The sequence below is a fragment of the Podarcis gaigeae genome (genome assembly GCF_964106915.1).
Source record: "Podarcis gaigeae genome assembly, chromosome: 7".
Classification (NCBI taxonomy): Eukaryota; Metazoa; Chordata; class Lepidosauria; order Squamata; family Lacertidae; genus Podarcis; species Podarcis gaigeae.
This window is the reverse complement of record NC_139683.1, coordinates 53,006,166-53,032,755: the sequence shown is the minus strand read 5'-3', so window position 1 is coordinate 53,032,755 and position 26,590 is coordinate 53,006,166. Positions and strand designations below refer to the sequence as shown.

General features: G+C 39.8%; 1 protein-coding gene across 1 annotated transcript in view; it reads right to left on the bottom strand.

Annotated features, from left to right (window-relative positions):
* The window catches only part of DOK6 (docking protein 6), a 170,623-nt gene that overhangs the window by 52,006 nt on the left and 92,027 nt on the right, over positions 1–26,590 (bottom strand). The window contains exons 4-5 of the mRNA XM_083747021.1: positions 10,751–10,870; positions 1,689–1,878 (exon numbers count right to left, since the gene is read on the bottom strand). Of these exons, the coding sequence (XP_083603147.1) occupies positions 1,689–1,878; positions 10,751–10,870 (310 nt within the window). The remainder of the gene's footprint in view (positions 1–1,688; positions 1,879–10,750; positions 10,871–26,590) is intronic.

Genomic DNA, 26,590 nt, shown 5'->3' with positions numbered 1-26,590 from the left:
GTCTTATGCTTCATCCCATTTTATTATGGCAAGTACAATACCCTTTGCTAAGTTGGAAAGCACACAGACTAATGGAGTTTTCTGTATTTACTGTATTTATGTGTCAGAACTCCCAGAGGGTAGCTGTGTTGCAGCAAAAACAACAAGCAGTCCTATTGCAACTTTATAACAAATTTATTATGGCAACCTCCTGCTTCTTCTTCCCCACACATTGCAACTACTAAGCACTCTTTTCACATTCCACCCTGTGATTAAACCACCATCGCCTCATATTCTGCAGCTCTTTTCGCACCCCTACTTTCACTCTCATTCTTGTGCGTCCTACTTTCTCCTTTTTCGCACCTTCCTCCGCATGGTGGCGCTGTGGTCTAAACCACTGAGCCTTGGGCTTGCCGATCAAAAGGTTGGCAGTTCAAATCCCTGCGATGGGGTGAGCTCCTGTTGCTCGGTCCCAGCTCCTGCCAACCTAGCAGTTTGAAAGCACCCCCAAAAGTGCAAGTAGATTAATAGGTACCACTCTGGCGGGAAGGTAAGCAGCGTTTCCATGCGCTGCTCTGGTGTCAGTGTTCCGTTGCACCAGAAGTGGCTTAGTCATGCTGGCCACATGACCTGGAAAAACTGTCTGCGGAGTGGACACACGCCGGCTCCCTCGGCCTGTAAAGTGAGATGAGCACCGCAACCCCAGAGTTGTTCGTGAGTGGATTTAACTGTCAGGGGTCCCTTTACCATTACCTGCATTTTCACCTTCATTCCCTTTTTCCTCCTTCCTTTTCTCAACTCTCCCTTGGACACAGACATCTCCAATTTCCATGTCCCCTCCTCTCTCTTCCTCTGCAGTCCCCCTTTGCACACATACCCCATGATCATATAGGCTACTGTATCTTTAAGATGAACAGAATCTTAATGGCAAGTTCAGGCTGTTCAGTTAGAGAAGGTTAAGTTCAGCTGACGGATGCTGTAAATATATGGGCATTTGCTTCCTAATGAAATATATGTTCTAAATAGAAACACAGAATCTGGAGCTTCATGGTGGAGATAACACATGGTACAAGGAGTGAAATACATTATGTGAGGGCACTATGGAATTTTCAGGGCTGTGGACCCCTTATCTCTCTTACAAGAGGCAGAAAGGAAAGGAAGAGGGAGATGTTTGAGAACAGTGAAAAGGAAAGGTCAATGATAGGGGGAGAAGTAGCTGTTTTAAACAATAACAGAAGTTTGAGTAAAGTGAGGGTAGGGATGGTGGAGGGATGGGCTTCCATGCCATGGCCACTGCAGTTGTGCAACCTGCCTTCAGTTTGATTCCCCTCCCTCTCCCTGATTTAATGCAAATCCAAGATTGTGAAGAAGCACTACAAATCCTCCAGTAGGGCCTACATGATGACACGCTTCCATTTTTACTAGATGCAAGACAAGCTTTCATGGACTAAATTCTGCTTCATCAAGTGCATGAAGTCTGGTGCTCAGTTGTCAGGTATGTATACTTGATGTGAAAAGTCAAAGAATGTTTGGAACTTCTTTAGAACTTCTTTCATTAAAAGAAATAAAAAAAAAATCAAATTCCGGACAGAAAAATAACAACTTCTGTTAAAAGTGTCCACTGATGCTTCATGTTCCATCATGGCAATAATAAAACATTATTCCATATGAGTCAATCTACTTACTAAATTTCCATAATTGTCTCTTACCTTCCTGATTCAAAAGTGAACCATGTTGAGTCCCGCCCATATCTTCTCAGAGAACTGAGAGGCCACATCACCAGCTTCACCTTAGCATTGTGTATATCCCAGAGATAGATGTTTTCATGTGTAATCTGCATTGTACATTCTCCGTAGATATCTAAATTTGGTGTAGGCATTAGGTAAACATTGAAGCGCTCTGAAAAGGAGTGGAAAATCATGGTGAAAATAGTGAGCTAGCTTGCATTATGATGTTAATTCCCTTTCAATCTAGTGACAAGCATGTAAATAATAAACCCATTTAAATACATCAATGCAACTCTCTCAGAAGACAGCTCATAGTACATCTGGAAGCACAGCTGAGACCTCTTTATCATTAGTAACAGATGCTCAATGGCATAATGTAACAGTTAAACAGTGTCTGTTGTCAGTGACCTTCATAAAATGATATCATTAGCTTCTTCTTATTGCATTAATAATTTCAATTAGCAAGCTATTTTGAAAGAGCTTCTTTACTGTGATGGACCTTTTTATTCCAAAGGGAAAAAACCAAACAAAGCATCAACATATTTCATTAGAAAATCTGAAAACATGGACTAGATATAAAGATCTCTTAGTAAGAAAAACACCAAAATGGATTTTGCCAATGGAAGCACAGACCCCCAAAAAGTTAAATATGGAAAACAAATGGTTGAGGTACTCAGATTTGTTGTTAGAGGATCAGGAAGGTTTTAAATTAAAACCATTTGAACAAATTAAAGATAAAGTGAATTGGTTGCAATATTATCAAATTAATGAATTATATAAGATGGGTAAGAGAAATGGTTTTGCAACAGAAAAACCAAATTGGAAATGGAGTTGTTAGATACTAAAGTTAAGAATATGTCTAAAATGTATAATTTGTTGTTGGAGTGGCATACAAAGGATGAACAAGTTAAATCTGTTAGGATTGATTGGGCAAGAGATGTGGGACATAATATAATGATGGAGGATTGGGAGAGGCTAAGGAAGAAAGGGGTTAAGTTCACTGCATGTACAATGTTAAAGGAAAATATTATGAAGATGATGTATAGATGGTACTTGACCCCTGTAAAACTAGCAAAGATTTATTACAATAGTGATAGCCTTTGTTGGAAATGTAAAGAAAAAGAAGGTACTTTTTCCCATATGTGGTGGACTTGTCCCAAGGTGAAAGACTTCTGGGAGATGATTTATAATGAACTGAAAAAAATGTTGAAATATACATTTATTAAGAAACCAGAGGCCTTTCTTCTTGGAAAAGCAGGTTTGGAATTGCCCAAGAAAGATGTTAAATTATTTTTGTATGCCACAACGGCCGCCTGAATATTACTTGCTAAAAATTGGAAAACACAAGAACTACCAACAGTGGAAGATTGGCAGATGAAGATGATAACTTTTCGGAGCTAGCTAACATGACTGGAAGAATCCGCGACCAGAAAGAAGAGGAGTTTCAAGAGGACTGGAGGAAATTTAAGGACTATTTGAATAAATATCGTAATATAAAAAATTAGGAATTACTTGAAAGAAACAAATAGGCCTAGGATTAAACTACGTTATAATTAAATAAATGGGATTTAGAATATTAAGAAAAGTGAGTAAGATGGACTATAATTGGAAATTGTTTTAGTTTAATAATGATATTGGAAAGCTGTTACTTTTAACTACAAGGAAACTCAGAAGAAGTTTGTTGTTATTGTTTATTTGTTTTTTGTTCCTTTTTCCCCCTTTCATTCGTTGATGTATTCTTCTTTTCCTTTCTGTTTTTGTGTGTCATTCTGCTTTGTGGTTTTTGCTATAATTTTGGAAAAATCTAATAATTATTATTATTATTTAAAAAAAAGAAAATCTGAAAACATGTAAGATGAAACTGTACAATGGAACTAATTTTTCTTTTCGGTCAGGTACCTGTATGCCTTCATTGAGATACCAATAGAAGCTTTGGAGGAAAGTGGTTAATCAAGAATACTATGTAGAGTTAAACCCTCCCCTATGCTTTTGTTACAACCCAGACTGTCTCCTTACTATTGGCTATTCCATCCCCCCCACTACCGAAACCTTGATCCACAGGTTTTCCACATCACATTTAATTAATCTTCATAGATGGGGTGTGGAAGGTCACATTCTTCCCACTTCTGTGATTTTACCAGTTGCCTCCCAATACTTCCACTTTGGGAGATATTGTCACATCACATAACTCAGATGCACTGTGTGTGACAGCTCCTTTTCAGATGTAACAGTAGGTGATGGTCTTAGAAGCCATGTTTATCAGGTATTCTTGAATTTTCAGTTGACATATTACTTACTCTATGCACATGTGGACCAGCAGAAGCCCAATAATATGTGAATATAGAGATTTTGGCAGTGGATGTGTGAAGGCCTAGGGCTGGGAGGGGAGGGGAAGCAAAAAAAATAAAAAAATAAAATAAAAATCAGAAAAATATATTTCCCTGTTTTTTCCCAAAGCTTCTCCCTTCTCCCTGAAACTGGAAAATTTTGGATTATCTAATATTTTCTTTTAGAATGATACATTTTTAAGGCAATGTGTTGATGTATTCGACCCCAAAAATTTCAAAAAAAACTGAGTTAGAAGAAGACTTATGTAAGACTTCATACTGTATCAGATTAATATGATTCCTGTACACTGAGAACAAACAAGTACAGCTATCAAATGCAGCAGCAATATATATTTCTGCTTCTAGTGAGCACTGTCATTGCCACAACTGAAGGAAGAAGGATTCAGTCCCTTTTTAGGTTGTGGACTTCCTCTTGCTGTCATAGTAAATGGATATAGGCTTCAAAAGGCTGAGAGTGGGAGAAAGAACACAACAGCACCCAATTCACAATTTTGGAAATCTGTTCAACCCAAGATTTGAAGGCAGAAATGTAAAAGATAATAGCACTGCTACTGTATTTGACTGAATTAAAAAACAAGCATCACATTTAGAGCTTGAAAAGCTTGCTGCTCCTGGGTGATGTGATGTTAGTGCTTCAGAATGCAGAGTCATATTTTGCTAAGAATGTAGGGTTTAAACAAGTGACTTCATTGCTGGAAGACCCACGTGGATTCCGTTTCTCAATCTTGGTTACAGGCTTGATCTAGTAGTGCTGTGATCCAGCATCACAGCAACTCTGCATAGCTGTCCATCACTCACCACTGTCATTTTCTTCCAAATGGACTCTTCCACCAACAACTGTCTTATCCTTGACAACACTTGTGTCTTTAGATGGACCTACATTACTGATTTCAGCTCATCTAATACTAGTCTTTTCTGTAATCCTAGCGCATATATTATCTCTGGCTCCCACATGTAAACCACTAAGCATTAGCTTGTGTCTTGATCTCTGGATACTGAAGTCATATATGACCTAGCATTTAACAGGATTATCCTAAAAAAAGTGAGGTTTTAATAACTTAAAATTCAATGTAGGATCTAATCTTGTACAGAATCAGCAAAACCAGTGCTAGGGATTACAAAGGAGTTGCAACTCACTGCATATCACTCCAAAATGAAATGCAATTTTCAACAGGTGATAGAAAAGCAAGCCTGAAATAAACCAGAGAAAAACTGAGAAAAGTTTCTTTTGAAAAATTTATGTCGCCAAAGAATTCTTATGTATATGTCAAAGATTAAAGCTCCCATATGGCTATAAGTAAATTTGTTAGTCTCAATATTATTTTCTGTCTCAGTCCATTTAATTTTTGTCCCAGTGATACCTCCTAAGCTGATTCACTCAATGTCATGGCTATCCATCCTCTCCTCTGAGGCTATATTTCTCATTAATCACACTAATGGGTGTCAGTCTTGCAACAAGTACTTTAAAACTAAATCCCAAGTATGAAAGGCTATGTCTCCACTGCAGAAGACTCTGATTTTATATGGTATTTCTGATTTTCACAGTTTTCAGCACATTTGTTTACTGATTATTCAAGTCTTCCATCTGTAACCAGATTTACAGTGTTGATTGGGGGGCACTCCACTAAGGACCACCACTGTTGAATAGCTTGGGGGGGGGCAGCTTGGTATGGTGGTCTTGCAGCCTCATATGTGCCACCTTCTGAATGCTGAACAGCGGGGGTGGCTGGCACCTGTCAATCAATCCACATATGGTTTCCCTTTATGGGAATATGTTTTTTGCCTCCCTTCAGTTTGGGTGATGGAGCTGCTCTGAGACGGTTTGGTGCTTAGCAGCAAGCATGAGATTTTCGGCCTGCTAGCATAGGTTATACCAGCTTACACTTCTGTTTGTATTGGCACAAGTCTTCTTTGTTATATTTCAATAAATATAACCTTTAACCAATCCGTGTATCAAGTCTTCATTCTGGGTGTGGGGCAAAAAATACAGTCAAAACCTAAAAGTTCAACAGAAAGGAAGAAAACCCATAGCTTCCTTTAATTATTCGAGCATGTTATTGGAAAAGGGCATTCAGGCAACATGATATACTCAAAATGTCAAGAGACATTTGTCTGCTCTGCATTGGAGGTCAGTGTCTAAGGTGAGGTGTCATGGATTAAGAAGAAATGTTCATGATTAAATTGAACATCAGCTGCAAGGCAAAGAAACAGAAGCAACAGCGATTACTCAGGACTTGAGACAAAAAGTTATGCATTGGTACACTACAGCAATAGAACCAAGTGGCTAAAAAGTTAACAGAAAATAATCATCCATAAATGATGCAAGGCACTGAAAAGATTCTAGAGAAAATTGTTCCATTCCCTGGGTTTTTCAGCAAAGCTAATGGACATATATACACAAAACATTATTGGATCTTGCTAACAAATGTGTTTCCGGTTGTAGAAAGGGAGTGACACAAATTTAGAACAAAGTTGTTGAGACAGAATTTGTTTAGAAAAATGAAATCACCCTGGTACAGACAGAGGGAGAAGGAGACAAATAATGAGATCCTATGTTTGGTTTGGACTATTTAGCAATTGCTTTGGAGTAGAATGTTCTCTATAAACCAATTCAGATATATAATCGCTAAGTTAAATAGATAAACAAATACTGGCTTCCTGGGAAGAACCCAGGAAGATAAACAGGCCAAATATGATTGATCAGAGATACAGCCTAAACAATAAATAAATAAATAAATAAAATACACCTGACAGCTCATGGATGGAAAATAACAGCTCCATCTCAAAGCATTCTTGTAAGGACCATTCTGAAGGTTACTGGTGTTTACTCCTCTGATACCTGTTTACATGCTGGAACATTATATTACTTGCAAGGCAAGCTAAATAATGGCTGGTTAGCAGATCTAGTCAGATGTAGTGAAACTGAAGCTCAATCCTAGTAGGACAAAAACCCGTGGGTTAGTCATTCCTAACTTTGGAAAATAAGCAGGATGCCTGTTCTTGACAGGGCTGCACTGCAGCTTCGGACTACTCTTAGAGCCATCACTATTACTGGAGGCAGAAGTGTCCCCAGTTGCTAAGAGTGATTTCTTACAGCTTTGGCTGGTACACCAGCTATGCTCATTCCTGGACAGGGATAGTTTGGCCACAGTGGTGCATGCCTTGGCATCTGCTAGTTTTGACTATTGCAGTTCTCTCTATGTGGGACTACCCTTTAGGTTGGTTTAGAAATTGCAGCTAATTGCAGGTTACTCTAAGGACCATTTGTCCCTTACATACCAGTCCTATCACTGAGCTTATCTAGAAAAGCCCTGATTGTCCCAGTGCAGTGGTGCCCCGCAAGACGAACGCCTCGCAAGACGAAAAACCCGTTAGACGAAAGGGTTTTCCATTTTGAAGGCGCTTCGCAAAACAAATTTCCCTATGGGCTTGCTTCGCAAGACGAAAATGTCTTGCGAGTTCCTGCGGGGTTTTTTCCCTTTCCCCCCCTTTTCCTAAGCCACTAAGCCGCTTATCAGCTGATCCGCTGATAAGCCGCTTAACAGCTGATCGCTAAAAGCCGCTAAACCGCTAATAGCGCTAATCCGCTAAGCTGTCAATGGGCTTGCTTCGCAAGACGAAAAAACCGCTATACGAAGAGCCTCACGGAACGGATTAATTTCTTCTTGCGAGGCACCACTGTGTTTAGTTTCTGCACAAACTAAGGCCTTTAGTGCAATGGCAGCAGTACTTTAGAACACTGTTCCTATTTAAACACTTACAATTTTGATATTTCATCCTGTACTGAAAACATTTTTTAATTTTTTTTGCCAAGTCTTTTCAGACAATTAACTTGATTCTGTGTTGGTCATTTGTTCTATGTTTTATAATTTTATAATGTTTATTGCACATCATCATGACATCTTTTAACAAAGCAGTTTAGAAATATTTTTATAAATAAAAAACAAAAATAGGGTATCTCAAATATGCTTTTAAGTGTACACATGGAACTGTTCTGTAGGGACTGTAGCCCAGTTCAGATGACCACCTAAACCATGGAATAGGCCATAATGAATGAACAATGCAAAGCCTAAATGAAGCATTTTGATTATGCAGAAAACTTGGCAACCATCATTTAAATAATAAAAGAAAAACACAAACTCATTCTTTAAATCCCATATCCGTGTATACCATTTCACCTCAATAAAGCAAAACAACTGTAAACCAAAAGGAATTCAGATTCTAATCATATCATTTTGCATAAATCATCCCAGATGGAAAGCTGGATACAAAGCACAGCTAACCATCCATTAGCTGCTGCATTACAGATCTTTGATGTGCAAATAGAATGAAAAGGCAGATGAACAGAAGTGGAAGAAAATAAACACAATCAGGGGCGGGGGGGGGGACAACGACTCAGCGCTGTTAGTAGAGATACAGAAGGAAATGTTGTGGCTATGTTCTTAGAGTGAGGCCAAAATATTTGTGTAAGAACAATGAAAGGCATAATTCAAAGTTCAGCTTAGGTCCTGGCTTTATATTATTTGCCACCTCTTCCCAAGTTGCCCTCATCACATTTCAACTGCTCCATTAGTTTCATTTTCCAACAACTGTGAAGGTTTGTGCTGCATGAACACCTGTCTAAATTAAATTAATTAAACATAGTGGCTGTTGCTGTTGTTATTTATCAGATTTCTTTCCTGCCCTTCACCATACGGCAACAATATAAAAATGCAATATTAATACCAGTTAAAACAATTTACAACCAGAATATTTACAACCCTGGAAAATACAGGGTGGAATTCAATGTTAAGAACAATCTCTTCTTTATGGGTTTCACAACAAGGGACATGTACGTAATTCATTGGAAATTTCTGCACAAGCTTCCACCCATTTAAATAGGACTTGTACAGGTCCTATTTGGGTGAATACAGTTGATTCACCCAAATTTATATTCCTATTATAGAGATGCTATTTCTCCCCATAGCTAATGAATTTATTAATGAACAGTTTACATCATGTCCTCTTGCTACATACAAGCACAATGTCTGATTTGCTTTCTAGAGTTAGGGTGACAGTTTTAGCTCTGTTAATTTAAATGTAAATTTCTATGCTGGGGGATATTTATCAAAATTGCAATGTCTGAGGGAATGTACCTAATGATTCATCACAGAATATTACTGAAACATCAATTTCACTCACTCCTTACATTTTAAATGATGCCACTAATCATACCTCTTTGGTTCCTTATGGGTGTGCCTTGCAGAGAGACCTTGTGTCTGCTGGCCTAATCATGTTTGTTTCGTCCCATTTATTTACCACAGGACAATAAGCATGCTAATTGTGTTCATTTCTACTAGTAGTCAACTGTCAATGTAGTAAAATGGTGCAATGAAGCATCAATCCTGGCTTTCCATTCAGTTCGGACCACTTATGTGACCAGCAGCTCCATCAGTGCTTACCTGCTACTGTGATAGTCATAGCTCATGGACATCCCTTCTTGGACACACTTACTTTCCATAGTTTGCAAAGAGCAAAGTTCAGGCCCAGTACTTCAGTTCCAGCGACTACACCTCAAACATTACTGTGAAAATTCTGCTAGCATTTCTGAAATACATGGTACCTCCTGCACATTAATGCAGGGAGGGTTTTCTTCTTAACACTATATAATGACCGTCGTCTATTTTGGTGGTATCTATTCAGAATATGCCTCCTTGTGAGATACAGTGGTCCCTGCCTGCTTGATAGAAACAGTGGTAAGACCACTCCTTAAGAAGCCTTCCCTGGATTTGGAAAATCTAAGTAATTACCAGCTAGTTGCCAATGTTCCCTTCTTGGGTAAGGTTCTTGAGCAGGTGGTCATGGACCAGATCCAGGCACTCTTGAATGAAACTGATTTTCTAGATCCTTTCCAATCAGGGTTTAGGCGCAGTTTTGGCACAGAAACTGCTTTGGCTAACCTGTATGCTGATTTCTGTCAGGAGTGAAACTGGGGAAATATGTCCCTTTTAATTCTTCTTGACCTCTCAGCAGCTTTTGATACCAATAACCATGGTATCCTGGATGACTTTCTGAGTTGGGGGTTGGCTACACACCCTCTGAAAGAGTGGGTACATCACTTGGAAGCACTCTTGGATCCTTTGCTGTCACTTGAGGCTCACATAGCCTCTCTGGTGCCTTCCATGAACTTCAGCTGGCGTCCCAGCTGCACTCCTATATGGACAGGGATAGCCTAACTTCTGTTGTCTATGCATTATATGTGGGACTGCCTCTGAAGATGGTTTGTGTTTGTGGGAGGGGAGGTTACTGGTTTGTTTTCATTTTTTTATTAAGTTTTTTATTTTCTCATCTTGTATTTTTATGTTGTGAACTGCCCTGTGATCCTTGGATAAAGGGTGGTATAGAAACTTAAATAATGCTAATAATCTTCTAGAAATTTTTTTAGTGTAAGCTGTGAGCTAATGATATCCCACATCACCTTTTTTGTCAGTCATAAATGCTACAAATCCTATACTGCAGTGCAATTTTCACGTGCAACAAATAGGCACACAATTTACTGGTTTGTTATTTTTAATTTTTTGGGCTTTGAACATCATACCAAGATCTGGTCAGAGATAAAAGAACCAAGCCGAGGTACCACAAATGAATTACTACGAGTTGAGGCAAGAATGTTTAGAGTAGCCTAGATAAATGAGACCAGATGACCTAAACACCTACCATTTTGTTCTCTCTGTACTCCAGCAGCAAGTAGATCAGGTTCACCAAGGCTTATATCATTAAGTCTGGTTCCTAGACATTCTATACAAAGATGTTTGCACCATTCTTCTGCCTCAAGCTCTGAAAGAAAAAGAACAACAAATAAACTACAATGAGTTACCATGAAGTGTCTGCAGTATTTGATTTAATTTAAAAGAAGGTACATAATGACAGCAGCACTTGATTTACGGGGTAGTAATGGAACAACTTCCAGTTTAAAGAAAGTAAACAAACACACACACACACTAATCTTGATTTATGATTGCTTTTGTTAAAAATATCAAATGCATTTTAAATTGATTAATAGTGAGTGGAAATTAATTGCAGCCTGTTCACTGTACTGGAAACCTGATCACTTGGGACATTAAGGCACATAATTTTTTGGTCTGTGAAGATGAATTCACATTATCCATTTTTGTTAGCCCAGATGACTTTTGCAGCAGAAATATGGAGCCTTCATAGGATATTATTAATTGCCACCGCGACATGTACAATCTGTTTGTTGCATGGGTGACATAACAGGTAATGGGAGAAGAAGAGAGAAGGATAGTACTAAACTCCAAGGTTTGATGGTTTGTTTTGATGAGAAACGTGAGAGGTTTCCTTAATGCTGAAAATCCCAAAAATGGCTCAAGGGAGCAATCCCATATATGGGAAGCAAGTGTTAAGTTAAGCTGGTGTTATATGCTAGGTCATAGCACCAGTTCTGTTGTGTGCCCTTATAAGCCCTTGCCCTCCATGGCCAGCTGCCACCATGCACACTCGCTCCCTGCAGCCAGGCAGGCAGGTTCTGGAAAGGCTGGGCAGCGGCCCTAACTGATTTCCAGGGCCTCTCTCTCTTCCCATGCTCCCTCTGTATTAAATGGGCTGCTCCCCACTTTACATGATTTCACTTATGCACGTGGGAGCCTGGAAGTAGGGAGGTGCCTACATATCTCTATATCTCTGTATCTCTGTCTATATCTATACCTATATCTATATCAAATCATACTTCATTTGTTATATTATAATGTTAATAGACGGATGTACTTTTTGCCACTAGTCATCCAAAGCATCTTGCTTAGACTATGTTATGTATATGTGAATGCAAGAGCTGCCATTTGGCCCATAACCAACTTTTTGACCTGCTTACAGCTGATTTTCCTCTCTTTTCCCCCATTTTAAAGCCATGGTGCTTATGTCCAGTCAATATAGTATATAGATGCAATAATCCTCTGGTCCTAATTATTAAAGTAAATCACTTGGTTTTGACCTTGTCTTCAACTGTTTACTTATAAACAATTTCATTAAGTACCTTTTACTATTTATTTACCGTTTAAAAGCAAAAGCCTCCACCCTCACAATGGGATATTACAGGGACAGGAAACCTGTGGCCCTCCAGATGATGTCAGATTCCAACTTCCATAATCCCTGGTCATTGGACATGGCTGGGACTGATGTGAGTTCAACAACATCTGGAGGGCGAAAGGTTGTCTGTCCATCCTTGTTCTAGAGGTATATGAGGAAGGCTGCCACGTGTCCTCACATACTGAGTTGGTAGTGCTAGGTCATTCTGGACCTTGACCAGTCTCTGGCTCCCAAAAGAATATAGAATCTTTTATAGTTATATATAGTCTCTCTGACTACATGTTGCATAGATGCTTTGTATCCCTAAAAAAAAATGTTGTTGTACCTGATGTTTTGCCAGAGGGCGGTAGAGAAATACTTTTATAAATAGAAAAAAATTGTGCATCCTGAAGTCTAGCAAAAGGAGCTGAGACCGATTACGATAATTGCTTCTAGGTGACAGAAGTTAATCAAATGTGGCTTGGATCTAAATTTTGAAAACTACCTCCCCCCCCTCACAATAAATTTGTAACCTTTGCGAGCACCAAACAACCATTCATTTCTTGATGCAGACAGAATTTTGAGCAGAAGCTTTTGTCTCTTGAGAGGATGTCCAGACAGCTGTTGTTATCTGACCTGATTAAGACATTTCTGATGGGGATAAAGAATACACCCTCATCTGGGAAAACAAGCTATCAGTGAGTATCTTCTCATCCCGTGGAATGCCAAAATCTACTAATCTCTTTTGAGAGGAGGGACTGGATCAAGATTTAAAGTACACAAGTATGAACTAGACACAGAAAAGGATGGTATCAAAAACAATCAACATATGGCGTATCTATAAAACAAGGCAGGATCAATGGAAAAAAGGGGGGATTCATGCCCACTATCAAGCCTATTCAGTAAGATCAACCCCAGGCAGCCCCCATCTCAGTTTCTGTTCTGCTGTGTCTCAGACCCAGACTGGATACAGTCTGCTGTACAGGCCTCAGTTCATTGTCTTCAACCACTCTGAAACTAAACTTACAGTCTGAAATATCAGGTGCTGGCCAAGAACCCAAGCAGGATCAGTCAAACAGAAGCAACTGATCCCAAAGTTGATTTGCAATTATCTCTTTCAGACAATCTATTTGGCCTGGCCACTTAATTCCATCAAGCAAAGGCAGGAAGAATTAAAGCAGGGGGTGAGGCGTGAGAGTAGCTGATTCAACTTTTGAAACATTAATGTAATTGGTGATGCACTAGCTACCAACTGCATATTGTGTTTTTAAGGTATGTTTAATCTAGCTAATTCATGGCAAAAGGACATTGCCTCCCTATAGCGGAATTTGCCCTGTGAATTTCCCCATTACATAAGACAGGTAAGTGGGATTGTGTTTCTTGGGTGGAGGTGGAGAGTTGTCAACAATGGACAGCTATTTTATTTTATTGTTTATTTAACAAAATGACTGTAAATAGACCCTCTAAGCAGCTTACAAAAATAAAGCAAACATTGTTTAATGGGAAATCTCTCTCTATATTCATTATCAGTGATGATGAAGCCCCTCCATCTGTGATTCCCATCCAGGGGCATAGAAAGAGGGGTGCAGCCCGCCCCAGGTGTCATCCCTGAGGGGGTGACAAAATGGCACACTGCATACTGTGGGGGCCCTGTATGCAGATCGCCCTGCTCCTACCACTCTAGGTGCCAGAGCAGCTAGCTATGCCCCTGTTCCCATCTGGGTCATTTCTTCTCCAATTGCTCCCCTTAAAAAAGGCATGTGATTTGCTCTCATAGAATGTAAGATACGATACCCTGAAAAAATAAGACTTTGTGTTCAAACTCCAGTATCTCAGTGGAAGGGGCTGCTTGTTTATTCTTTACTGCTGCAATATTATCCAGGACAATTAGCCATTTATACTGGACTTGGAGCGAGGCTGCTTGTCCTTTGCTTTGCCTGTTGCTATAAAATCAAAGTCGCCAGCTCAGCAAGCTTTTTCATTTTTAAAAGATGTGACAGATGCCACTGGAGTTTGACGTAGTTCAGATTACTGTATCCTTCATAGATAAGAAGCTTTGTTGCCTGGATTAAACTGCAGTAAGCAAGGGAGAAAATTGTTTCTCTTTAGATTTAGAACAATGAAATTACAGCCAACAGTTCTAAGTTACAACTGGAGGAAGGATCATTTTTAATAATTTAGCCAGTGGTATGAAACAACTTTGCTTTATTAATTTTTTGCACTGATTGCTGTGTCTGTGAATAATATTGGTTAATACTGAATAATATCTAAACAATACTGTAGAAGATATTAAAAATGTTGATTAGCACAAAAAATACATTCATTCTTATGAAATAGTCTAAAACTTCATTAGGTAAACAGAACATGTGTTTTTGTGCTTTTTTCCATTCATCCATGTATATATTTATACAGAAAGATTTGCTTCTGGATTTTCTTTCATTAATGGAGAAGCACTAAATTTGCCATAAAATTTCAACTCTACTGTAGCAAAGGTTATGTGTTCTTTCCTCCTGTTTACTGAACAGATGGTAACATTTTTGTTTCCTTTTTTAATAATCGATAGTTTCATATTCATAACATTAAAATATTACGAATAAGGTACTGGGATAATTATTTTCTCACAAAGAGCCTAATCCGCTCCTTAGAGGCCATCTCCTCCCTTGCCAGCCTGCCAGATCCTTATGATCAGGAGCTTTGTTTGACTTCTTCCAAATTCTGATATGCTTTTGTTGTGCTGCACAGATGAGCTTCTATGGGGGGAAACCCAGCTTTTTATAGCCTGTTTTTGTGTCTACTGTGGCTGCTTTTATATCGTTGATCTGTATTTTTTTGTTTTATTCTGGATTATGTCATTGTGATTGTAGTAAGACATTCTGATTAATGTGAATGCATTAGAAGACCAGGATAGAAATCTCTGAATGATAATCAACCATCTATTACAATCACCGATTCCGCCATTGTAAGAATTTGATCATTTAGTGTGGCAGCGCCTACACGTTAGTGAAATCAAGCAGGTGCCTTCACTGTACTCGTTTCAGCACCTGCTTTAAACATCACTGTTTAGACAAGCCTATCCAGATGCTTCAAAAGCTGATGCAATTTTAATCTGTTATAGTGTTTTAACTTTGGTATGTCTTAAAGTAGGGTTGCAATTTTTCTTGATTTTACGGTTTTGTTTTTTGTAAACCACTTTCAGTTTTTGTTTGTTTTTGTTTTTACAATCAAGAGGTGTATAAATCCTATGAGATAAATAAATAAACACTCTATGGACAAGATAGTCCTAAATCCTGAATGCCTCTTTTTCTGAAACAACTTATTTATTGCAGTATTTATATTGCACTCAATTAACCAAATATGTGGCTTTCAAAGTGGGCCATGAACTGCAAGCAACTCAAACATGTAGAGTTGTGTCGCCATGTGAAGATCCCAAATAGAAAGAGTGGCCCAGCAAAGAATTAAGAGCAGGTGCCAGTCCTTGGGGCAGCACCGATGCCACAATAGCCAGTGTCCCCCAATTCTCCCACCTGGGATTTCACAGGCATTCTCATTTCACAGATCATAGAATTGTAGCGTTGGAAGGGACCATTAGGGTCATCTAGTCCAACCCCCTGAAATGCAGGAATCTTTTGCTCAAAGTGGGGTTTGAACTCACAAATCTGAGATTAAGAGTTGCATGCTCTACTGACTGGGCTATCCCTTCAGTCAGTCTACTGATTGAACTACTCCTTTCATAGGGCCTGGTGAGCTCTTGGGAGGGGGTGGAATGTCAGATCCTTTAACAGCACTGGTCAGCTCCACTATTGATTTCTCTCACATACGTCAGTGGTACCTTGGTTTAAGAACAGTTTATGAACAACTTGGATTAAGAACGCTGCAAACCCAGAAGTAGGTGTCTTGGTTTGTAAACTTTGCCTTAGAATAAGAACATGTTTTGCTTCCTGTTGCGTGTGTTCCATTTGTAAATTGAGTCCCCTGCTACTATGGGAAAGCACACCTTGATTTAAGAACGCTTTGGTCTAAGAACGGACTTCCAGAATGGATTAAGTTCGTAAACCAAGGTATCACTGTACATGGACCAGATTTCCCAGCCCTCCCTTGGTTTTAAAGTCTTCCTCTAAGGCATTAAGTGGCCACTGGTTTTCAGAGCTGGAAAGGAATTTTCCTCTCAGCACCCATTGACCATCGATAGAGGGGTTTTTGACTTTTCTTGGTGGATAGCACATGACTGTTAGGCACTTTGCACATAGCTTTTGCTACGTCTCGTGTGGAAATAGCAATGGGTAGGATATAAACATGGGGGAGGCCCACACAAGGGGTCTTGAGAAGGTGCACCAGTTCCCGGTCCTGGTGGGCTGGGCCTGGCACCACCCATCTCAGGTTACCAGTGAGTCTCCAGCCCCATGGCATGTGCCACACTGGGTCCTTCTACACTGGTCAACTCCCAGGACAGTCCCCAGCAGGTGTGCTGGGATGGTGTATTGGGCTTGAGATCGGAAGTCTTGGGGGCTTATGGATCCTTTCCAAATGTCATGTCACCCCCTTGCCTCACTGTAGTCAATAACACTAGTTATTTCCACCCACACCAATGTCCTAAGTGTTATTCACCCTCTACTCGGCTTGTGGGGAAAAGCATCCAAAATGCGGCCTGCCATGCAACTCTCAATATTCCTATACTGGCCAGAGCCAATTGTCCCTGAGATGGAGTAAAAAGCCTCAGCAGAACCTTTGAAATACACTTCCAGTGACAGGCGCACCTGTAGAAGCTACAGTCGTAAAATGGTGGGTCTATTCCTGTGAAAGAAAGCCTCCACAGGCTTCTGTAAGTTCCTGAAATTATAAAATGAGTGTGGGGCAGGAAAGAGCATGTGGTTTTGACATTTTTTTGGGGGGGGAGGGGGTCCATAAAAATTGCTTGACTTTCTCATTGGGAGGGCTGTGCCTAACAGCCCTAGTGCAATAGCCTCTACTGCGGATGTCAGTCATCCACAAACCATGAATTCTTGTTTAGTCCCACTGGTTTAAAGTCATAATGCTGGGATAAAAATTTGCCTGCAAATTAATATTTCACCAGTGGTGGAACTGGGTACTCTATTCATTTCCTTGGAATGTAGGTTAGCTCTTTAGGGGGATTTGTGAAAGTATGAGCCATATTGCAGAGTCACATGACTTGTGCAACTCCAAGCATCCTGAGAGAATAATGCACATTTAGAGACAGCACACAAAAATGACATAAATTTATATATGGAATTTAGGCTATTGACAGATGATATATGAGCAGCTGGGCCTCGAGAGATTTCAATGAATAACATGGTAATTTACTGCACCTAACCTGAAATACCAGGTCTATTTTTCATTTTCTGTTTTCTGTCACTGTTTGGTCTCACTTGCATTTGGCAATTTATGTTGTATTTGCAGTACATGCAGCTGTAAATAGATTAATCACTTTATGAATTTTCTGAAATGCTGCATCTCTGACTAGCTGAAAGTCTGCTAAAATGACCGCTATATTTAATAGTGGCACGCAACACAATTGCTCCCTCTAATATCAAACTCAGGTGCTGTGTGCCAATAGTTATATAGCAAAAACCAGATAACTGCAAAACAAGAGTGAGATATTGGCATTGCAAACCTAGGTTTGCAAAAGTACATTTTTAGGATTCCCCTCAAAATAGCACCTACTGTGCCAAAAAAAAAAGGGGGGGGGGAGAACAAAAGAAGCCCAATGACGACCAACCATGTTAAATGGCCAGATAGAAAATTCTTGGAATGTGTGTGTGTCTGTTTAAAATGGTGCTTTCCATATTCAGCTTTTACACTAAAAAATAATATAATTTTTTCTGCCTGACTATTGACCGACTGATTAATCAATAAAACGCTACAACCTCAGTTTACACCATGGGCTTTCACAGAACATTTTAGTGCTACAGTGTAGTATAGTGGTCTCGGGGCCTTAAACTAGAATCGGGCAAGCTTCCTTAGCTGATTGTAATTAGGATGGAGGGGGCACAAAGCTGAGAGAAGACTGGCTTGCCCAGAGCCAGAAAGTAGTTCATAGTGATCTGGGATTTGAAGTGGCAGCTTCTGTAGCTGAGCTCAGGCTGTTACCCCTGATGCTACACTAGCTGACAGCTACTGTAAGTCTGGTTCTAGCATCCTAGAATAGTTCTGAAAATGACATGTATGTGTGCACCTTGAGCAATCAGTGGCACTATGAGTCACAGTGCTGGACTTCCAACTAAAAACCAGATTGAGTTTATAATACATCTGCTGCAAAAATCAAGGCTTGGTTCTTTCAGATGCTGTGCTTTAATAGCAACCCACAAGTGCCAGTGCTGTAAAGTCAGCGGTGGTTGGGGTTGCTCCATCAAGGCTTATATGCAGGGCGTGATCTAGGGTGTGTCAGGGGATATATTTTAAGAGGACAGGATATATTATAGTTTCTTATGTTCCATTAAATGTGATGTTTATCAGTCCTGGAACTGAGGATGAGTTATAGGAGAATAGGAAATAAAATGTAGCAAGACATCTCCACACTTGCTATAACCACTTTAGCTGCCATAGATCAAATGACCACAGCAGTTAAGTCCAACCCACACGATCAAGCTGCCCACCTCTATATTTCTTGCACAGATGCATGGAGGATTGTAGCGTGTATGGACTGATAGCATTAAATAGTTTAATTTGAATGGGGTCCAGATTATTGTACTTAATTTTTGTATTTCCCCCATCCAGCTTACCAAAAGATCTCATGCAAAGTTAACTTACGAAAAGGCTTTTTTAACTATACATCATAATCACAGACAACCACAGAAGCACACCTTTATACCACCTTAAAGAATTTCTCTCTGGACTCAGAAACAAAAAAGAATTTCTCTCTAGAATTTTCCCCTGAGATAGTCTGGGTGGATTAGGTTCACTTTGCCCAACTTTCCAAACTGATTAACTGAATGAAGAAATATTGAGACATTAAAGCAAATGATGGTGCTTTCACAGAGTAAGTGAAATATAAATAGACCAAGCTGAGGTGGGTGGGTGTACTCAGTACTCCACTTAGTACACACACACACACACACACACACAGACACACACAGTCTAAAATTAAGTACTTTCTTTGGGGCCTACCTGAAGGCTTGTTATATAAAGACATAACATGTATGGGAAAATAGAAATAAAGAAAAGTTTAAAATATCAGGAAACAGTGAAAAAAAGTGAGTTTGGGAAAGCTGCAGAAAAGAAATGGACAGATTGTTTTTCACAGCATTTTCAAAATTTAGACAACAGAGTTTAGCCTCTCTCTCTCATATATGTTAAGATTGAGGGTCCCAGTCAACTAGATTGACAATTGAATGATTCTGTTAACAAATGTTTGGCAAACACAGTAAAATGTCAATAGTTTGCACTTTTATAAAGGTCAATAATGAACTCTGAGCAATTGCAAAGCTGAAAGTACCACACATCAGAGATATAACTGAGTCAAATATTCCAAAATATTCCAAAACCCACAGTTGGAGAATACATTCTTTAGGACCAACCAAAATGTCACAAAATAGCAACAAGCTACACAAAGCATGAGATAACAAGGACAAAGGAAAACAAATATGCATAAGCCTTGACTCTTTTGAAAATGATGAGAACCATAGTGACATTCCCTCACCCAACCAAACTAATCCATTTGGAACCATCAATATCCAGCTGCCTAATTAAAAGGGGACACTAATTAATGAACTAGCATGAACTAAAAGCGAGAAAATGTTTACAGTTACCAGATGTAAAGTATATATTGCACATAGGGAAGGTCAGCCATCCTCATGGTAGCTTTGGATCAGGGAAGGCATGCTTTGTGCACATCAGGGTTCCCATATGTACAAGAAGTTGCAGCAGCAGAGCTATGATATATGAGGAAATTTTTAATGAGAGGTAGGGAATCTGTGGCTCTCCAGATGTTATTGGACTCAAATTGCCACCAGTCCCAGATAGTATGACTAACAGTCAAGAGATAATGGACATTGCAACCAAGGAAGATTGGGGGTTGGGGGGGACGCGCAGGTTCTCCATCAATTGGAATGCAGTTTGTCATCTGCTATGCTGAACTACTCAAGACTGAGCTGTCCCACTGTGTTTATCCTACCAAATGATAAGAATAAGATATCAACTGCCAACATGTTATAGAAGGTCACCTGTAGAGGCCTTGTGTAACACCAAGTTGCACCTTGAACATATAATTGCTGAAAATAGTAATATATTGCTGCGGGAGCTTCCTGCACTCAGCTGGAAGCTGCATAAGCTGCATCGGACGTTCAGCTTCCAAAAAACATGCACAAACCGGAACACTTACTTCTAGGTTTGCAGCGTTCAGGAGCCAATTTGTTCAACAACTAAGCCATTTGGGAACCAAGGTACCACTGTATGTCTGAGCATTATGTACCACCTTCCAGTTAGAAAACTCATGAATTTACCCCAATGAGCCATAGCATTTCAAAAATATCACACAATCTTTGCCAAAAAGTATGCCTCATAATTTTAATCAAAAATGAAACTTTGCTGCCTCTTGAGTTAAATTAAGCCTCTGTAGCCACACAACAGGAAGTGCTTGCTTATACAGGCATCATAATCTCTACTCACAATTTCCTAATAGATTAGATTGTGACAATGTTGCCCTTTAATTGAAGCTACAACCAAATGGAAACTTCTTTTCTGTAATAACATTCCCTGTGGCAAGGGGGAGGAGAGATGCCGACTGGTCCCACCCACATGTTTGCATCACTCAAGAGAAAGCCTCTAGCCACAAGGAATTAGCTCATACAAATGCATCTCCCATTAGACCAGGCTATGTTTAAAGGACACCAAAGAAAATACAAAGGATCTCTTCCTTTGCATCAAATCATAGTGTTTTCATGTCGCAATAAGCATATTTTGGACTGCCTTTGTTTCTTTTAAAAGCAAAGGTTGTAGAATCCATCTTTGCTGCCATACATTAGACCTAAGGTCTTTTTTTTCTGCTTAACAATTCTGTTTGTCAAAACAAAAAAAATTCCTTCCAGTAGCACCTTAAAGACCAACTAAGTCAGTTCTTGGTATGAGCTTTCGTGTGCATGCACACTTCTTCAGATACACTGAAACAGAAGTTTCCAGACCCTTCTATATAGTGAGAAGGTGGGGAGGGGTATTACTCAGAAAAGGTGAAAAATGGCTTTGTCATGTATAATGAGATAAGAATCCAAGGTTTCAGAAACCTGGTCTGAACAAAGACCTTGGATTCTTATCTCATTATACACGACAAAGCCATTTTTCACCTTTTCACCCCTTGCTTTTTCCTGTAAGACCTATTGCAGTCGTTAAGAGTCGTCAACAGGCTCATCACAGCTATCTGCCAATCACCCATTCCCACCACCCTTCTGAGTAATACCCCTCCCCACCTTCTCACTATATAGAAGGGTCTGGAAACTTCTGTTTCAGTGTATCTGAAGAAGTCTTTAAGGTGCTACTGGAAGGAATTTTTTTTGTTTTGACTATGGCAGACCAACACGGCTACCTATCTGTAACTAATTCTGTTTGTGTATAATAATTGTTTGCATTTGCATTGCTTTTTGGTTAAATGTCGCTCATCTGGACTGCAAACTTCAGGGGTCGCCTAGCTCAATATATATGCTTGTGTGTGTATATATAGACAGACATCATTGCTCTATGTAATCTTCATTCTCTTTGTTCTTTCCTATGCAAAAGTAACTGCTCAACAATTCAAGGCAGGAAGGACAGTGGCTGGCCTAGGGTAATCAATTAACTTTTTAACAGACACAAGAAACAAGCAAATTATGTTTAGGAAATAATAATACTTTTAGTTGGTACAATGTCTCCTCCTGAGATGCAGAAAATATTGTGAAAGGTTATGTCATCATCATGGTGCTTTACTTAATCGGCTATGACAAAAGTTCTAGATTTCTGCAAAATATTCTGATTGGTTTCATAAAGATGTCGAAAGTACCAACGTACACTATATCTGAACACACATGCAAACTGGTCTAGGTCTGATCACCAGCCCTAAGAATACACAGTGCACACAGTTCCATCATAACCAGGGCATAAACTGAATGAATGAATCAAAGAATGAAGCAAGTTTTCTATGCCTGCCTTGTAATATCAAGCAGGAAAGCAGAGGACAGGGCTATCTTTCTATTTATTCTTATAAGCCACTCTGGGAACATTTTTAGCTAAAGTGTGGTTTATAAGTAAGTACTGTAAGTATGTTTGGAATTCTCACAAGTCCACAAGAACATAAGAGCCCTCTGGATCAGGTCAGTAGCCTAAGTTCAGCATCTTGTTCTCACAGTGGCCAGCCAGTGAGACAATACCCTCTCCCGTTTCCAGCAACTGGTATTCAGAAGCATACAACATCCAACAGTGAAGGTAGAACATAGCTAAAAGAGTTAGTAGTCACTGACATCTTCATCCTCCATGAAAACATGTATGTCCAACATTCACATTACCTTTTGAGTTTTGATAGCTGCCACACACACACTTCTATATGTAATGTGCAAAAAATGTGAGTTAAACCACAGAGCCTAGGGCTTGCCGATCAGAAGGTCAATGGTTCAAATCTCCCATTGCTCTGTCCGAGCTCCTGCCAACCTAGCAGTTCGAAAGCATGAAGTGCAAGTAGATAAATAGGTACCGCTCCAGCGGAAAGGTAAACGGCATTTCTGTGTGCTGCTCTGGTTCGCCAGAAGTGGCTTAGTCATGCTGGCCACATGACCCGGAAACTGCACACAGGCTCCCTCAGCCAGTAAAGTGAGATGAGTGTCGCAACCTCAGAGTCGTCCGTGACTGGGCCTAATGGTCAGGGGTCCCTTTACCTTTACACAAACACTTTTATATGTAATGTGCAAAAAAATGTTCAAATCACATGGGTTTTCCACATTAAAGTCAGTTGTCAAGATACAGATACAGTGGTGCTATGGAACCACTCATGTAATCTAAGCATTACTCTTTTCATACACTACTGATGGAACATAGAAAGGGAGCCACAGGGAAGGAGGTTTTTAGAAGGTCACCCTGTCCAACCTGGAACAACACTAAAAGGATTTAAAATGAAATGGGAGTTGGAAGTCTTGCAATAACATAGTGCCTGGGTAATTTTCTCTTGGGAGTCCATGGACTTAGCTCATCTGTGAACAGGAATACATATCTGTGAAAAATTACTCTATTTGCTCTTGCACTTTGAAATACTGGTTACCACATGGGACCTAGCACAATCTAACCCACTGGGAGCACTTTGACAATACCATTTTTGCTTTTTAGATGACTTCCTTCCCTAGCCATTTATATCCCTAGGAATTGCTTTGGCTTTGCAAAGCGATCTGTCATCTGCTTCTCTCAGAGTCATCTGCGTTTTCTCAGAGAAAGCAGCAAAGCAGAGAAGTAAGAACTGAAAAGTACACTGCTTCTTATAAGCTAAATTACTAGAAAAGCAGCACAAGATCTGTTCAGGAAATGTATGCTTTCCTTTATTGCAGGATAACAATGGGTATGAAGAAAAATATTTCAAATTGTTTTGAGAACAAAGGCCACAATAAATACGCACTTCCATGCACAAAAAGAGGGGGAAGCCAGCTATATGAAGCAAGTTTCCACTTCCATTATTATTATTTTTAAGAAAACTTTTTAAAACTTTTGAATACAAACTTCAAGGGAATAAAAAACAAGCCTTTTGTATCAGTCCTCCTACAGCTGCATGTTCCAAAGAGTCATCAGCTATGAGGAGGGCTGCTTAGCTCCATTCCTTTAATCTAATAAAAAATTCTTGCACTTTGGGGGTCAAGCTCTGTGACAGAGCAGCTTGCTTACCTGTGGACACATTGTTTCATGACACATGAGAATGTAGTTGACAAACAGCTTGTGCCATTCAAGGGAAGATGTATGAGGAGGCAGTATTTGCCACCCAAATCCACCAAGTTTGACATAAAATTATAACATAAAATTATGATAGTGTTGTGCTTCTAAAACATTGCATATTTATTGTCTGATCAGGCACATGGTGAAGGGAGAAGGTGTGAAACTAACATTTACTGGGACCTGGATGGACTGACAAAAGCTGTTAAGCCACTGGCCGGGAAATTGCTAAGAAAAACTACATTGAAAAACAACAGCAACAAACCAAAAAATCCTCCCAAAGTTCCTTGTCCACAAATCCATTAACAAATAAACAACAACAACAACACACATTGGGGTAGACAAGAAAGAGATTTACTGATGCAATACATTTCAGATTCTACTAATCCTTCTTGAGGGAAAACCAGAACAACCATTCACAATTCTGATATGCTACCTCTTCTGTTTCTTAGCATAATCATGCTTTGGATCATTAAATCTCTTTCTTGTTTAGGTAAAGGTAAAGGAACCCCTGACCATTAGGTCCAGTTGTGACCGACTCTGGGGTTGCAGCGCTCATCTTGCTTTATTGGCCAAGGGTCATGTGGCCAGCATGACTAAGCCGCTTCTGGCAAACCAGAGCAGTGCACGGAAATGCCGTTTACCTTCCCGCCGGAGTGGTACCTATTTATCTACCTGCACTTTGACGTGTTTTCGAACTGCTAGGTTGGCAGGAGCAGGGACCGAGCAATGGGAGCTCACCCCGTTGCGGGGATTCGAACCACCGACCTTCTGATCGGCAAGTCCTAGGCTCTGTGGTTTAACCCACAGTGCCACCAGCGTCCCAGACCTTTCTTGTTTACCCCATTGTTTTGTTTTGTTTTTCCTTTGCTTCCAGTTGCGTTTTGGTATTTTCATTTTTGTTCTACAGATTCTTAAACTTCAAAAGCAGCATTTTGGCTTTCACAAATATATGATGCTTTTAACTTAAGTACCTAAGAAAGGGCAGAGAGTGACTCACCTTTCTTTAGCAAATAACAATGCAGCAATTTCACACCAGAATTCCAATCCTGATATCATTTCTTTCTTTTTAATAATAAAACTAAAGGTGTTGTGGATACTTGTGCCCTAATTGTGCCCACATACACTTCCAAATGTGTGTTCAAACAGTGAAAAATCTTGTTTTACCCTAAACCATAAACTATAGAACAAACCTTCTTTACAGCTTGTGGTTAGTCAAGGAGAGATAAACCACAAGCCTCAATTCAAGCAGCATGCATTGTGATGAGCCAAACCATGGTTTGTCTTAACTATGGTTTGGCTCATCACAGTGCAACAGAAGAACAACCAGGGAGGAACAAAGTGGCTGCAATCTTTTGACATGTCCACACATTCATGCTCCAAAGTGTGGAGAGCCTTCAATAAGCTTTGGGTGGTGGCCCAGCTGCACTGCTCTCTGGTCAGGGATAGCCTAACTTCTGTCATCTATGCTCTGGTAACCTCTAGGTTAGATTACTGCAACCTGTTATACATGGGGCTGCCTCTGAAGATGGTATGGAAACTTCAGCTGGTGCAGGTTGCTCCAGGTTGCTCAGCAGGGCAAGATGGTTTGAGTATATTACACAGATCCCTCCTTGACTGAACTGGCTGCCAACTAGTTTCCAGGACCAATACAAAGGGATGTTTTGACCTACAGAGCCTTAAATGGCTCAGGACTGCAGCAGTTTTTATAAACATTTTATTAATTTTCAAGAAAAAATCCCAAGAACTCCCTTCCCCAAAACAGAAGACCAATGCCTCAAATTTTCCCATAAATCTATATGTGTATTAGGTGAATGCCAGTCACCAGGATGTTCATTTGGTTATTTTATAAAGGGCTTCCAAATGTCAACAAAATCATCAGTATCTGATACGTCATTCAGGGCATGGACTCTCTTCGTTAGTTTCTCAGGACCACAACACTTCAAGGACAGCATCTCTCCATATGAACCAACCTAGACCCTGTAATCATTATCAGAGGCCATTCTTCATGTGGCACATCTCCAACAGGTTCAGAAGGAAGCAACATGAGAACGGTGGCTTCCTACTTGTGGAATGCTCTCCCCAGAGAAGCTCACCTGGCACCTTCATTGCATATCATTAGCTGCCAGGCAACCACATTCCTCTTTTTCCTCTTTCCTCTCTTTAATTAGGCCTTTGGCTAATTAAACAAGCTATGGCATTTTAAACTGCTTGTGTGCAGGGGAGGTATTATTTTTGCTTGTTATGCATGTTTGTATTTCTATATTGTAAACCATCCTGTGATCCTCAGAAGAAGGGTGGTACAGTATAGAAATGTAAATCATTATCATCATCATTATCCGTGGTTTGGTTTCGCATGACATGCAGCTCAGGCCAGCATAATGGTTGTGAAGGGGGAGAAATTAATACCAATATTGAATTCACATACAGAGAACATAATTTATTTTTTCCAGAATACTGAATCTTGTAAGACAGGATGACTGGCAAATGGTAATGATTTGTTTCATAAAATGTAGAGAGTACTGTAGATCTATCAAAACTTTGTTCTAAACAGCTAGACCATAAACTATTTGAAGCTGAACTTCTCTG